This window comes from Ramularia collo-cygni (genome assembly GCF_900074925.1).
Source record: "Ramularia collo-cygni strain URUG2 genome assembly, contig: RCC_scaffold20, whole genome shotgun sequence".
Classification (NCBI taxonomy): Eukaryota; Fungi; Ascomycota; class Dothideomycetes; order Mycosphaerellales; family Mycosphaerellaceae; genus Ramularia; species Ramularia collo-cygni.
The window spans coordinates 141,097-153,555 of record NW_019716274.1 but is presented as its reverse complement, the minus strand read 5'-3'; the positions used below and the strand labels follow the sequence as shown (position 1 = coordinate 153,555).

Below are 12,459 nucleotides of genomic sequence, written 5' to 3'. Positions count from 1 at the left end.
CTATAGCGGTCGACGATTACGAGCACCGTAGTATAGACGCTATCTCCGCGCTTACTAGGAGGTAGGTCCGTAATAAAGTCTATACTAATTTCTTACTATACTCGATCCGGYATAGGYAATAGAACTATTACTCYRTAGGGGCGGTAGTRCCGCGCCTTRCTTACGAGGYAYATRTAGYACCCCTTAATRTACTCTACGAYATTAGTAGCTATACGTAGCTAGTAGTACTTCCGCTAAAGTAACTCGAGCGTCTTCGCCTTCCTRAAGTGTCCGGCGAGAGCGTTATCGTAGTATATRCGCATTAGTTACGCATATAAAGCGTAGTCTTTCGGAATATATAGGGYATCGCCGTAGAAYAATATTCTATCCTTAATAATRTAGCCTTCGTACTCGCCCTTCTCCCTAGCCGCGTCGCGTATGCTCGAAGCATYYRCGTCTACGTTTACTAGTGCTTTAGCGTAACCGAGTATTAGGTCTGGAATATTTCTAAGGGCTAAGTCTATAGCTACTAGGACGGCTATAACACGCCTAGGTAGCGAAAGCTCGCCGTATACTCTAGTAGGTAGTAATCCCTCGCACTTAATCGCGTAGTACATAGCTCTTACTCTTCTAATAAAGGGCTCTATCTCGCTTCGAAGAGCTTTATTAGATTACTAGTTCTAAAGTTTGCTTTATAGTATAGGTAATAGCATGCTTATATGCTAAGACGACTCCGTCGTACTCGTTTCGTAGTCGCTACGTCTACTCGGACTATCCGTAGGGTTCTTTATCCCTACGCGATGTTCGATAGTAAAGTCGAAGGGCGCTAATTAAACCGCCTATCGTGCCTATCGACCGACTAACTGTTTTATCGTTATAAAAGCTTTAAGGTTAGTATAGTCGACGATTACTTAAATCGTATACGTAGCGCTATCGAGGTACGGGCGCTACTACTTAAACGTACTTACTACTATAAGTAGCTCTTTGTCGTAGGTCTCGTAATTGCATTCGGCCGGGATTATCTTCCGTAACTAAAAAGTAATAGGATGCTACTATTTGTCCTTAAACTGCTATAAGAGGATGCCCGTAAGCGCGAAGTCCGATATGTCGGTTTCGACTCGTAGGCGAAGCGTAGGGTTATAGTGCCTTAGTAGTAGGGCTAACTAAAAGGCTGCCTTAAGCTAGCTTAGCGCATTCTCTTCGCTAGCGCCCTAAGGGATCTTCCCTAGCTTCCTGCCTTTAATAGCTCCCTTCGACAGGTCGGTTAAGGGCCTTATAATGCGTAAGTACTACTAAATAAACCGCCTATAGAAGTTAGTAAATCTAAGGAGTGCTTACACATCCTTAAGGGTTTCTAGCCGAGGCTACTCGGCGACTACGTCTACCCTACGTAGGTCTATCGTAACGCCTTGCGTAGTAACTACGAAGCCGAGAAAATCGACTAAATCTTAGAAGAAACTACACTTCTTAAAGTTGTAGTAAAGTTGGAACTTCCTTAGCCTATCGAGTACGGCGTATACGTTACGCTAGTATTACGCTCGGTCTTTGCTATAGATAAGAATGTTATCTAAGTAAACGACGYARATTACATCGACTAGCCCCGATAAGGCTCGGTTAATGTATCCTTAAAAAGTCGCTAGTACGTTRTATAGTCTAAAAGGYATAACCTTATATTAGAAGTGTCCGTAACGCGTACGAAACGCAGTCTTCTAGCGATCGCTAGCCTTAATCTTAATGCGATAATACGYAGCCGAGAGGTCTAAGCTAGTAAAGAATACGTTGCCCCTAAGTCGATTAAGCGTCTCGCTAATTAAGGGAAGTAGATAGCGGTTCTTAATCGTGATTTCGTTTAAGCCGCGATAGTCTATATATAAGCGTAGTAAGCTATCCTTTTTCGGAACGAACAGGATAGGCGCACCCGCCTCGCTTTCGCTAAGCTCGATCTAATCGTTCTTAGTCGCTTTAGTAATATACTCCTATAGCTRYRCTAGCTCTTTCGGAGACTAATAATAGAGAGGTTTAAAGGGCGGCTTCTTRCCTAGCTCTAAATCGATAGCGTGCTCTACGTCGTCGGGGAGCTTACGCCTCGCCTTATCCGTAGGAAAGAAYATATCGTAATATRCCTTAAACTCCTCCGGAAGYTCGGACCTACTAAGGATTTCGCTAGTACGTAATACGCTTACTACGAGAACCCTTAYRTACTTRCCCTACATCTTAYRGTAAAACTCCTATAGATTAATAACCTTAATTCGGCTAGAGCTTAGTTTGCTAAAGCGCTACGTATCCGTAGCGCTATCGACGATTATACGTTATATACGTCGCTAGGGGCGGCCTAATATTAGTTCGGGCTTCGGAGTTTCGTATATATAGAAGGTTGCTTCTATTATTCGTTCGACTCCTTCCGAGTCTACGATACGTAGGCGTATAAYRTRCGCTYCGTAGTAGTAACCTAGTTCTCCGGTAAAGGAGGATRTAGATAGTAATAGCGYATCTACTCTCGCTAGTAAGCCGGCTCGAAGYACGAACTCYYTYRATATAACGTTAATATCGGCTATATCGTCTAGTAGGTAGTCGACCTATATTAGTCCTACCTTCGTTTCGACTACGCCGCGCTAGTAGCGCGCTAGGTRTATATCGACCTTRCTTAATAGCTTTAGACTTAGAGTTTAAGCTTTTTCTCGGAGTCCTTTGCTTTTTCYRTAACGACTACGGTAACCTTRCTCCGCGTATTACTCGGCCCTTAGCCTTCTACGCCGCYRCCTTTAGCCTAATATATCTTATTAGCATAGCCGGTACGGCTATAGTTAGAGCACTTTAGGTCTAAATAGGCGCCTTCTTTACGCTTACGTAAAGGCTACTCGCTACTACGGTTAGACTTAGGTTTACGTTCCTTATTACGATTATAGGTATTCTTAYRTAGTCTACTACTACTACGGTTATAGTCCTAAGACTTATAATTRCCGCGCTTAGTACCCGTAAGCTATACGCTCGTACCCTTATCGGCTACTTTAATGCGCCTTACTAGCGCTACTATCTCTACCCTTATTATAGGTATAGAGTATAACTTAATAATCTCCTAACGGAGAGCTAGTCTTAGCTTAGYRAGGAACTAACGTACGAGCTACGCTTACGTRTAGTCTAGTTAACTCTCTAGYACTTCTAGTTTAAGRGCGAATTACTTTACCGTTTAATCCTAGCTCTAYCGAACCCTTTCGTACTTAAGCGTAACGCTAAGCGCGCGGTTCGTAGGGTCCCCGAYRGTATTACGTACGAACGATTAGAAATCCTYCTACGTATAGCTCGGCGTAAGCGCCTCGATATYRTGCTCGTTATACTACGACTCCGCGGCGTYWCCYCCTAGCTACATAACGCTATAGAGGACCTTATTATAGTTACTCTCTAGGCTAGTAGTAGTATTAGCGAAGATTATCTTAAGTTGRCGTAGGAATTCGCGTGCCTCTTTAATAGAATCCCCTAAGAATAGTTTAGGATCCTTTATCTTAGGTCTTACGCCTACTCCGCTACGCGTATACGCTACGCTTAAACTCGAGGTGCTTATAGCATCCGGATCTTCCTTATATAAGAGGCGCGTAGGTACGCCGCGACGGGGTATAGTAGTAGCTACGCCTACGTCGGCGCGGTTACGATTACGCTTTATTTATTAGACTTCTAACTAAAGTTAGCGAATCGTCTCTTGCTACTATAGAGCCTACTTCTCGCCTTCGAGGCGCTAGATTATCTTATTAGCCGTCTCTTCCTTATCGCGTTCGWTTTCTCCGTAATCTATYRTRTCTTCGTCTAGAGTAGGCTATATAGGCTCTACGGTAGCGACTTCTTCGATATCTCCGTAGTTAGGGAGTTCTTCGACGCGTTCTTCTTCGTAGCGCTACTCGGGRGTAGTCGCTTCGCGGGCGGCGCGCCTAGGGGCTATTCCGTTAGGATCTAATAGATCGCTACCCTTAGAGAGGAAGAAGAATTAGAATTATAAGNCGCTTTATTTATTAGACTTCTAACTAAAGTTAGCGAATCGTCTCTTGCTACTATAGAGCCTACTTCTCGCCTTCGAGGCGCTAGATTATCTTATTAGCCGTCTCTTCCTTATCGCGTTCGATTTCTCCGTAATCTATCGTATCTTCGTCTAGAGTAGGCTATATAGGCTCTACGGTAGCGACTTCTTCGATATCTCCGTAGTTAGGGAGTTCTTCGACGCGTTCTTCTTCGTAGCGCTACTCGGGAGTAGTCGCTTCGCGGGCGGCGCGCCTAGGGGCTATTCCGTTAGGATCTAATAGATCGCTACCCTTAGAGAGGAAGAAGAATTAGAATTATAAGGGTAAAGATGTAGCAATGTATTAGACACCCGTAATTACTCGATTAGAGATAAGACTAATTCTTATAGGTTAAATGTGCGCTATGCGTAGGAGTTATGTATACGCTAAGCCTACGCTAAGTAGTCGGGTTATATTACACTCCCTTCTCTAAGGTTAGTTAATCTAGCTACCTCTATTAATCCTATTATTATAAGGGCTCTTATACGGCCCTTATAAGCGCTACCTCCGCTAGCTTACCGCCGCTAATAATAAGGACCTAAGGAAGCGTAGGAGTACTATATAGTAGTACGGAGAGTAGTTTATTAAGGACGTAGAGGGCGTAAGTATATATTACTACTACCGCTACGAGCGTAAGGGTAAGAGGTAAACTCTACTAGTTCTAAATAGTAATTAAGGGCCGCTCTACTACCTCCTTAGGGATTACCGTATCGATAAGGATAGTAAACTAGTAATAAGTAAGAAAGAGGCGGCTTCTACGAAGGGCGGTATTATATCTATAGCGTTACTCGTTTCGAGGAAGAGCCTTAAGAGGTTTAAGAGCCTATTAGTACGGTAGATTATATATTACTACATCTCTTTCCGTATACTTAAGAATACGTACTTCCGCGCTCTTATATCGTTCTTAAACGCCGGAGTTAGAGGCGTTCTTCTACGTATAGCGTCGACGATTCGAGGGTAGGTCTTAGAGGTATATAGGGCGTAGAAGGAAGCGTTAATAGAGGAGTTAAGGGAGGCGTTAAGCGATATCTACGTATCGTTTAATAGCTAGACGAGTCCGAATAACTACTTAATCGTTAGTATTAATACGTACTTTATCGATAAAAGCGGAAAGCGTAGGATAGAGCGGCTAGCCTTTAGAAGGATCCTCGGCGAATATATAGGCGATAATATTAGTACGAAGCTACTTAAGGTAATCCGTAAGTAGCGGATTAGAGGGCGGATTAGTTACTTTATTACGGATAATACGAGTAATAATAATAGTATAATTAAGATAGTTCTAAGGGCTCTCTATCCGAATATATTAGCGAAGATATATAAGGGACGGAGGCTCCGGTATCTTAGCTATATTACTAACCTTATCGCGAAGGTAATACTCCTTAGTAGAGGTAGCGGTAAGGCGATAAAGGAACTAGAGCGTAATACCGAGAAGGGCGCTTTTAAGAAGGTAGAAGAATTCTAGCGTAACCGTAGCGCTATCGGACGACTATATAATATTATTAAATGGATTAGAGCGTCTATATAGCGACGAGAGGCGTTTAAGAAGGTGTATTATAGTAGTAAGAAATGTGTAATGTTTAATAATCTTAAGGTAAGTCTAGAAAAGTAGGTTTATACCGCTCCGGAGGTAGCTCCGCCGGTAACTCCGGTAATTCCGGTATAAAGTTATCCTTACTTCTATCCTTTAACTTTGCTAATTATAATATATATAGCTTATCTAAGACAACTCTATACGCTAGAACTTATTCTACTATATACTAGGAAGGGTATAGACCGTTAGGGAGCGAATTACCGAGTTCTATAGGCTCTATAGAGCTAAGAGGGCCATCCGTAATAACTAGCTAATACCGAACGATTAGGCTTAGATTAACCGGCTATACGATATACTATATATATTCGAACTTACGATAATAACGACTTTAGGTAATAAGAAACACCTATACGACTAGTACCCTACGCTTTAGTTCCTCCTCGATTATACTAGCAAATATTCGGCCGAATTTAAAGAAGAAGTAGCGATAGATAGACGGTTTAGATACCTCTTAGGTTGCTATAACTATACCTAGTAAAAGGCTAAGAAGTACTAGAAGCTAGTAGATAATACACTAATCATCTACGCTACTATCGTCCTTAATCCGACCCTTAAATACGGCTAGTTCGAAGATAGATAGAGTAAAGGTTCTAAGGAAGAGTAGGGCTATATCGAATAAGTACGTATAATAGTAAAAGAGCTATAGATGTCTAAATATCGCCCTATACTACCGCTATCGCTAGTAGGTAGTTCTATAATACTAGCTCCCTTAGATAGTAAGGATCTCCGTAACTACCTATCTATATATAAGCGGCGTAAAACAATAATAACCTTACGTAGTAACGTACTCGAAAACTACCTATCTAAGGACTACGTTCCGGATACTAATAAAGCACTAATTAATGTCCTTAACTAGTAGTTTAAGAGGCGTTACTTAGAGCTAGAACTAGCTAAGTTTACCTTTAATATACTCGTAATCCCCCTTTAATTAGATAAGCTAGAACGGTCCTTCTTAGATAGCTATAATATTATTACCTACCGCTATAACCGCCTCTAAGAGGAGGCAATTAAAGCATATAGTTATTTAAAGAGCTAGTACGGTCTACTAACACCGGATATATTTAATAATATTAAGGGGATTAAGGAGTTTTATATAGTAAGGACAACTATAGCTATAATATAGGGCTCTTAGGGAGTTTTAAAGGATATAGAGACGCTTTTTATAAACTAATTGCCTATTTAGGAAGCAGGTAACTATTAGTGGAGTTAGTATTCACTTTAGAAGCAGTTGGTTAGTATAGTAAGAGCCCTTAGCTAACCGGTAACCATACCAACAAGCACACTATTCCATGGCATCCGAAGCGTTAGTTGGCGAAGATCACGTGGAAGCTTTCAATGCCTACGAATCGCCATTCTTTAACGCGGGTCCTGACTTGGACAACGACCCATTCCTTTACGGTCTGGGCGGATAGTAGCGCGGAATCTTCTGAGACTTCTCCATGGATCGACTCTTGCAACGACGATCATGCATAAGCTCAATCTACTTGAAGTCCCACTATGGCGTTGCTTTAATGCTGGCGTTAGGCGGATTTTGTAGCATACTTATTGGGCTCGGAGTTGCTCAGGTCTCTTCTTCTCAGTAAGAAGACCTGCTTTGTCCTTCGAATTGAATTACTTTACACAATGAAAGCATGAATGAATGGTTTGATTCTACAATGTACCAATTTTCGTCAACGTCATGAGTTKAACTTCCGCCCGATTCTCAAGCAATTGCACCTTCAGCAGCTTTCCAGGTTGTTATGTCGCCGTGACAAGCCCCCTTCTTGGACTTCTGCGCTCTCTCTTGACTACAGCCCGGCAATCCAAACATCGTCGGCTTGTTGCTACATGCCTCTATCCTCCTCTCCACATACTGATGCGTATCCATGCCCCTCCACATCTAGAAATCATCACGATATTCGCCTTGTGCGTCTCCAAAGAAGGCTTCGTCAAAATGCGACGGCATATTGAATGGCTCATCGTAGATCTCAAGTGGGACGCCTTGCTCACTCACACCAGGGAGATCTTGTCTCGGACGGACTGACCGGAGGTCTGAACGCTGTTCGGTCTCTTCATCCTCCATCTCGCTCGCTTTTCTCTTTCCTATCGAAACATGCGGCACATTCTCTGGCACATTCTCCTGCATCGTCGACCTCTCGACGTCCGAATTCCGATGTTCCAGCTTATTTGTCGCTAGACTTGCCCCTGGCGTCCGAGTGCGTTCCATCTTTCCATACTGGTCGGATGGAGCGAAGCTGCCCTGTCTGGACTCGTGTAAAGCCTGTGGCACTCTCTTTCTTCTCGGTTTGTGGGTCTTGTTGCTAAGCGCATTACTTCTCAAGTTCTTGATCTTGCGACTGAGATGCTCGTCCGGGTTCCTGGCTAGATCTTGAAGACCCTTCCCCTCCAAGACATCAATAGAGACCAGTTTGTGGCGCTGAACGGCAGAGATGATCCTATTGATTCTCTGACCGCAAGTAAGATTAGTCAGACTCTTGTAGCTGCCTTTTGATGCTGCTTTGGGTGTGAAATCTTCTCGCGGTAGTCCGACGATGTGGCAGTCGATGGCCGCATCAAGGAGCATTAAGATCATACTCTCCGCCTTCTTCTGTCCTTGGTCGGTTGATAAAGCGTGCTGGATCTTCGACATGGCTCCTCGTTGTTGTTTGATGTAGTACAATCGCTGCTCTTCTTGCAAGCCGGTAGGTGTGGTGGCTGGACGGTGCACGATGGCTTGTAGGATTGCACTCCCAAATGTGGCCAAGCCTCCTCTCCGAATGCCCTCTGCATCATCGTTTTGCACTTTCGGGATCTGTAGTGTCTCTGAGAGCGATGCAAGGAAGTTCCGGGCTTCCTGAACAGTGTTGATCTCGCCTGACCACCGCACTTCAATGTTTTCGATCTGTTCGTCGGCCACCAGCTCTTCTCCGGGAATCTGTGGATCAACTTGTGTCGTCTGTTGTTCTTGAGTTTGTTGTTGATCGGGCTCAGTATACTGGGCACTCTCCCCTCGATCAACCTCAGGATATGGGACATCGCTGTTCCAGAGCTTTGGCTGGGATGGCTGATACGGCCAGTCATCATACGCTGGTGGTTCGGTATCCTGAAGAAAGGTGTTTTGATGTGGCATTTCTGGCTGCGGTAACACCCAACTGTTGGTTATGGCGGGACTGTCTGGATAGTTTGTGTGTTGCGCTCCTGGCTGAGCCTGAATGGAGGCTCTCCCATCTACTGGATTCTGACTTGGGATCGTGTGACCAAGGTTTCCATCGTCGGCGGGATAGCTATGCTCACTGTTCCATTGGAGGAGGCGCTGCAGGTCTTCCTCGTTCATGTCGTTCGCAGGCACGTTCAACTTCGATGAGGCAACTTGGCCGACGCAAAGCAGAGACTGGGTTGTGGGGGTGTATTAGGGGAAAGCAGCTTTTCATAACGAAGTTAGGGAACGTTCCATCGCTTCATGTAACATCACTCATGTCAGACACTCGGACGTCTTCTGGAACTCGTCGAAAGCGATGATACACGCTGTGACATCGCTCCGCCATTCTCGCTGGATACCACTCATTCATCGGTTGCGGTGGACTTCTATACGATGCATTCACTGCCTCCAACTCGTCGATCCCCCCTTACAAAAGAGAAGGTGCCGTTCGGGATGAGCTTGATGCCAGGCATAGAATGGAGACCCGTGAACTGTCCTACTGCAAATGACATGAAGCATCAMACATTTGCTTTGACCCGCCTTCGAAATCACGCGCGTATGTTCATTCTCGTGTTACTATCACGCCCGATGTCCCTCCCCGAACTGTCGTAYCAGCCGCTTGCTATTGCCCCATCCGCTTTTGCGTCTTTGTGCCCTTGTCTTTGTTCCCCTAGACAATGTCTCACGCGAGTGAGCTTGTTCTATGCATGTGAGGTGCGAAAGGTAAAGCACATGCTGAGTCGTTTGCTTCCAACAGACAGTGGAAGGGGTGGCATCAGTGGAGGCATCTAGTCCTTTTCTATGCCTGTCTTTTTCCCAACCCATCGTTTTGCCTGCCTTCTTGCGCTAGTGCTTCTCAACTTCGCAATATACACTGAACTAGACTCATTCTATATACCACATGTTCATGTTCTTTGCAGCCATCGTCTCGCGWCTCCTGATTCAGGGTGTTGCATGCTCTCGTACTTGTTGAATGCGAACCTTAAACTCAAGTGAATGAGCAGACGTTTCCCAAATGGGAATAGATGGAGTACCCCTTCAAAAAGATGGCGGAATGCATACCACCGCTTTTCTGTTCACTCAATCACAAAGTCACAGATACGAGGTGAAAAACTACACCAATCTCTGCTTCGGATCGATTCTCTCCTCATCATCATCACATATCGTGCAACAAGTCAGTGATCCAAACGTCGGCCCTGAGCGAACCATCGCTTACGCTCCTCTCCAGACTCTACTCCTTGGGTCCAAGATGGCGAGACCACTTCATGCGAACGATCCGCATCCCGGCTACCAGGCGCGCGGAGATACACAAGGCAACTACGACCGCGCAGCATCAAACGACCTGATGAATCACAGCGACCGTTTTACCAGGGATCAGAGCAGCTTTTCTGGCCCTGGATCGCAAGTTCAAGACTCCCGAAATCAAACATCCTCTGGTGATCGAAGTGGAAGCTTCTCTCAGGATTCTCGCCCAGCTCCAGTGGCTCAGAATCACTACCTGGAGAGAGGTGGTGCCGCGCAATTCTCGCAAGCGTGGCCACAGCCGTTTTCACAGCAGCAGTATCCTCAGCGTGCTTTGCCATCTACCATCCCAGGATTCGGAGGCTTGGGCTTTCTTGCGAGGTTCCAAAGTCAGAATGGGCGACACCACCAATTCAAGGATCATCAGCAGGAGCGGAATGAAGTTGAATCAGATTCGTATCCTGATCACCCCAATCCCGCGCAACAGTATGCCATGAACAGCGTCCAGTCGGCTATTCCAAGCTTTGCCTTGGTGAGCCAACAGCGACCTCTGTACCAACCGCAGTATCTCCATTACGACTATCCCTCATCCACAGACCGAGCAAATGACGCTTCCAATGGTCAGGATGGCGCATCTCGTTCGGGTCAACCAATCTTCATGCCGCCTACCACCCCATCGAATGCGCCGAACGGCTATAACACACAAGGCGAGCTACGCCCAGCAGCAGACAGCCAAAAGAGACCTATCGCAGTAYATTCAACAGACGACTTACCCCGACCCTCGATCAAGCGCCCAAAGCTCGACATGCAGGAGTTCGTGAAGCCCAAAACCGCTTTCGATGCTGCGCAAGCTCTAGCCAGCACCACCGTCGCGCAAGGTATCCTCCAAGGAGTCCCTACCTACGTCAACGAGGCCACCTCTATCCAAGTAGCTAGAGCTCGACTTTCGCGCAATACCAGTGCTCTTCAATTCCACGACTTGGAGATCAAGTTTGACGATGTCAACACATTCACCCACCAGGATCTCATGCCAAGATTCTTTCAACGAATGTTCGACGCCCTCCACACGAAGCCTGGAGCCCCTCCTACTTACATCAAAGCCGAGCAAAAGCAGCGTTTCGCCGAGAAACACGAGGGTCGCTACCAGCTATGTCGCGACCAGCTCGTCACCAAAGAGCAAGGCCTAGATACCATGGCGGCATTTGAGCTCTTGGCAGCCGCTGCGAAGCGAATCCACATCAGCGGAATCCCCATGGCGGATTTGAGAGCCGAGGATTACGGGAAGAAAGACAGGAAGGGAAAGCGGAAACTTCTGACGCAGAGTAAGCTGTCTGTTGATCAAGAAAGTACCTTCTTGCAGCGTCTGGATCGGATCGTGGAGCATACTAGAGTTAACAAGTACTTTGGTTATGATATTTTGAAGGGTGCGAATACGGATGATGTTGTKGCTGCGCCGGATATGTATGCGAAGCAGAAGTTTACTGCGTTCAATTCGAACTCTGGTCGAGATTCACGATGCAGGGATCGGAAGGATTCTAAGAAGTTGATCGCGAATGTCGAGCCCGGGGTGGACGATGGGCGGAACGGCGATGAGCTGAACGAAGGTGAGCTGAGCGGCGATGGGCGGAACGAAGATGAGCTGAACGAAGACGAGCTGAATGGCGATGGTCTGAATCCTTATGATATCACAGTAAATGGTCAAGGCCTGTGGGATCTATCGGACTTTCACAACTTCGACACCTACGGCGGTGCTACCACGGGATGACCATCACCTCCAGCGACAGAATAGCTTTGGAAGGAGACATGCTCCAGAATTCGAAAGCTCGATTTCATGGATGAGGATTCGTTCTTAGCGAAGAGTTGACGCTGGTGATGATTTCGAAGTTCGGGTCTGGTTTGCATTGAAGGAGATATCTGAGTTACAGCCACCAGAAATATCTTCAAGCGACCAAGGCCACGGCAGTCTTCCTTCTCCATAGTGCTGCACCAAAGATTTTCTCGCCTTGCGACTTTAYAGCAGGACAGTGATAGCCTGGAGATCTCTTTGTCTAATATCGTATGAACAATGCCAGCATCTCTCGAAAAGGAGATAAGTCCTGCTCGCGCCATGTCTTGTATGGCATCGGGCGTAGTCTTCTGTAGCTCCCTACCCGCTGTGAAACCGCGCCCATCATGCCAGCAAAAATATAGAGCGAAGTCTCAGTCGCTATCGCTCAAGGATCCAGGCAAGCTCGCTCCGTGAGTGCGACGGGATCCAACTGGAGTTCTGCTATTGTGGCCTACTTCCCGCTACACCGCCAAAGTTTCCGTGACCTTTACGCTGTTCGTCGCCGGGATACCGACCTCTCCTTTCTCCAGTTCAATCCCACCATCACTCCTCTCCCCTTCCCCATCACTCCCCTCCCCCTCCCCATCACTCCCCT

At 46.1% G+C, this 12,459-nt stretch overlaps 3 protein-coding genes; 1 reads left to right on the top strand and 2 right to left on the bottom strand.

The window, feature by feature from the left end:
* Positions 1-7,495: 7,495 nt before the first annotated feature.
* On the bottom strand, positions 7,496-8,725 carry RCC_09903 (uncharacterized protein; the record flags this gene model as incomplete). The annotated part of the gene is made up of 1 exon (XM_023775142.1): positions 7,496-8,725. One exon carries the CDS (start codon positions 8,723-8,725, stop codon positions 7,496-7,498), a length of 1,230 nt encoding a protein of 409 aa, XP_023630910.1.
* A 1,318-nt stretch (positions 8,726-10,043) lies between these two features.
* On the top strand, positions 10,044-11,801 carry RCC_09902 (uncharacterized protein; the record flags this gene model as incomplete). Its single annotated transcript, XM_023775141.1, has 1 exon — positions 10,044-11,801. One exon carries the CDS (start codon positions 10,044-10,046, stop codon positions 11,799-11,801), a length of 1,758 nt encoding a protein of 585 aa, XP_023630909.1.
* A 524-nt stretch (positions 11,802-12,325) lies between these two features.
* Positions 12,326-12,459, bottom strand: part of RCC_09901 (probable cysteine synthase B) — a gene marked incomplete at both ends in the record, with an annotated part of 1,907 nt that continues 1,773 nt past the window's right edge. Inside the window, one exon of the mRNA XM_023775140.1 lies at positions 12,326-12,457. Coding sequence (XP_023630908.1) covers positions 12,326-12,457 — 132 coding nt within the window.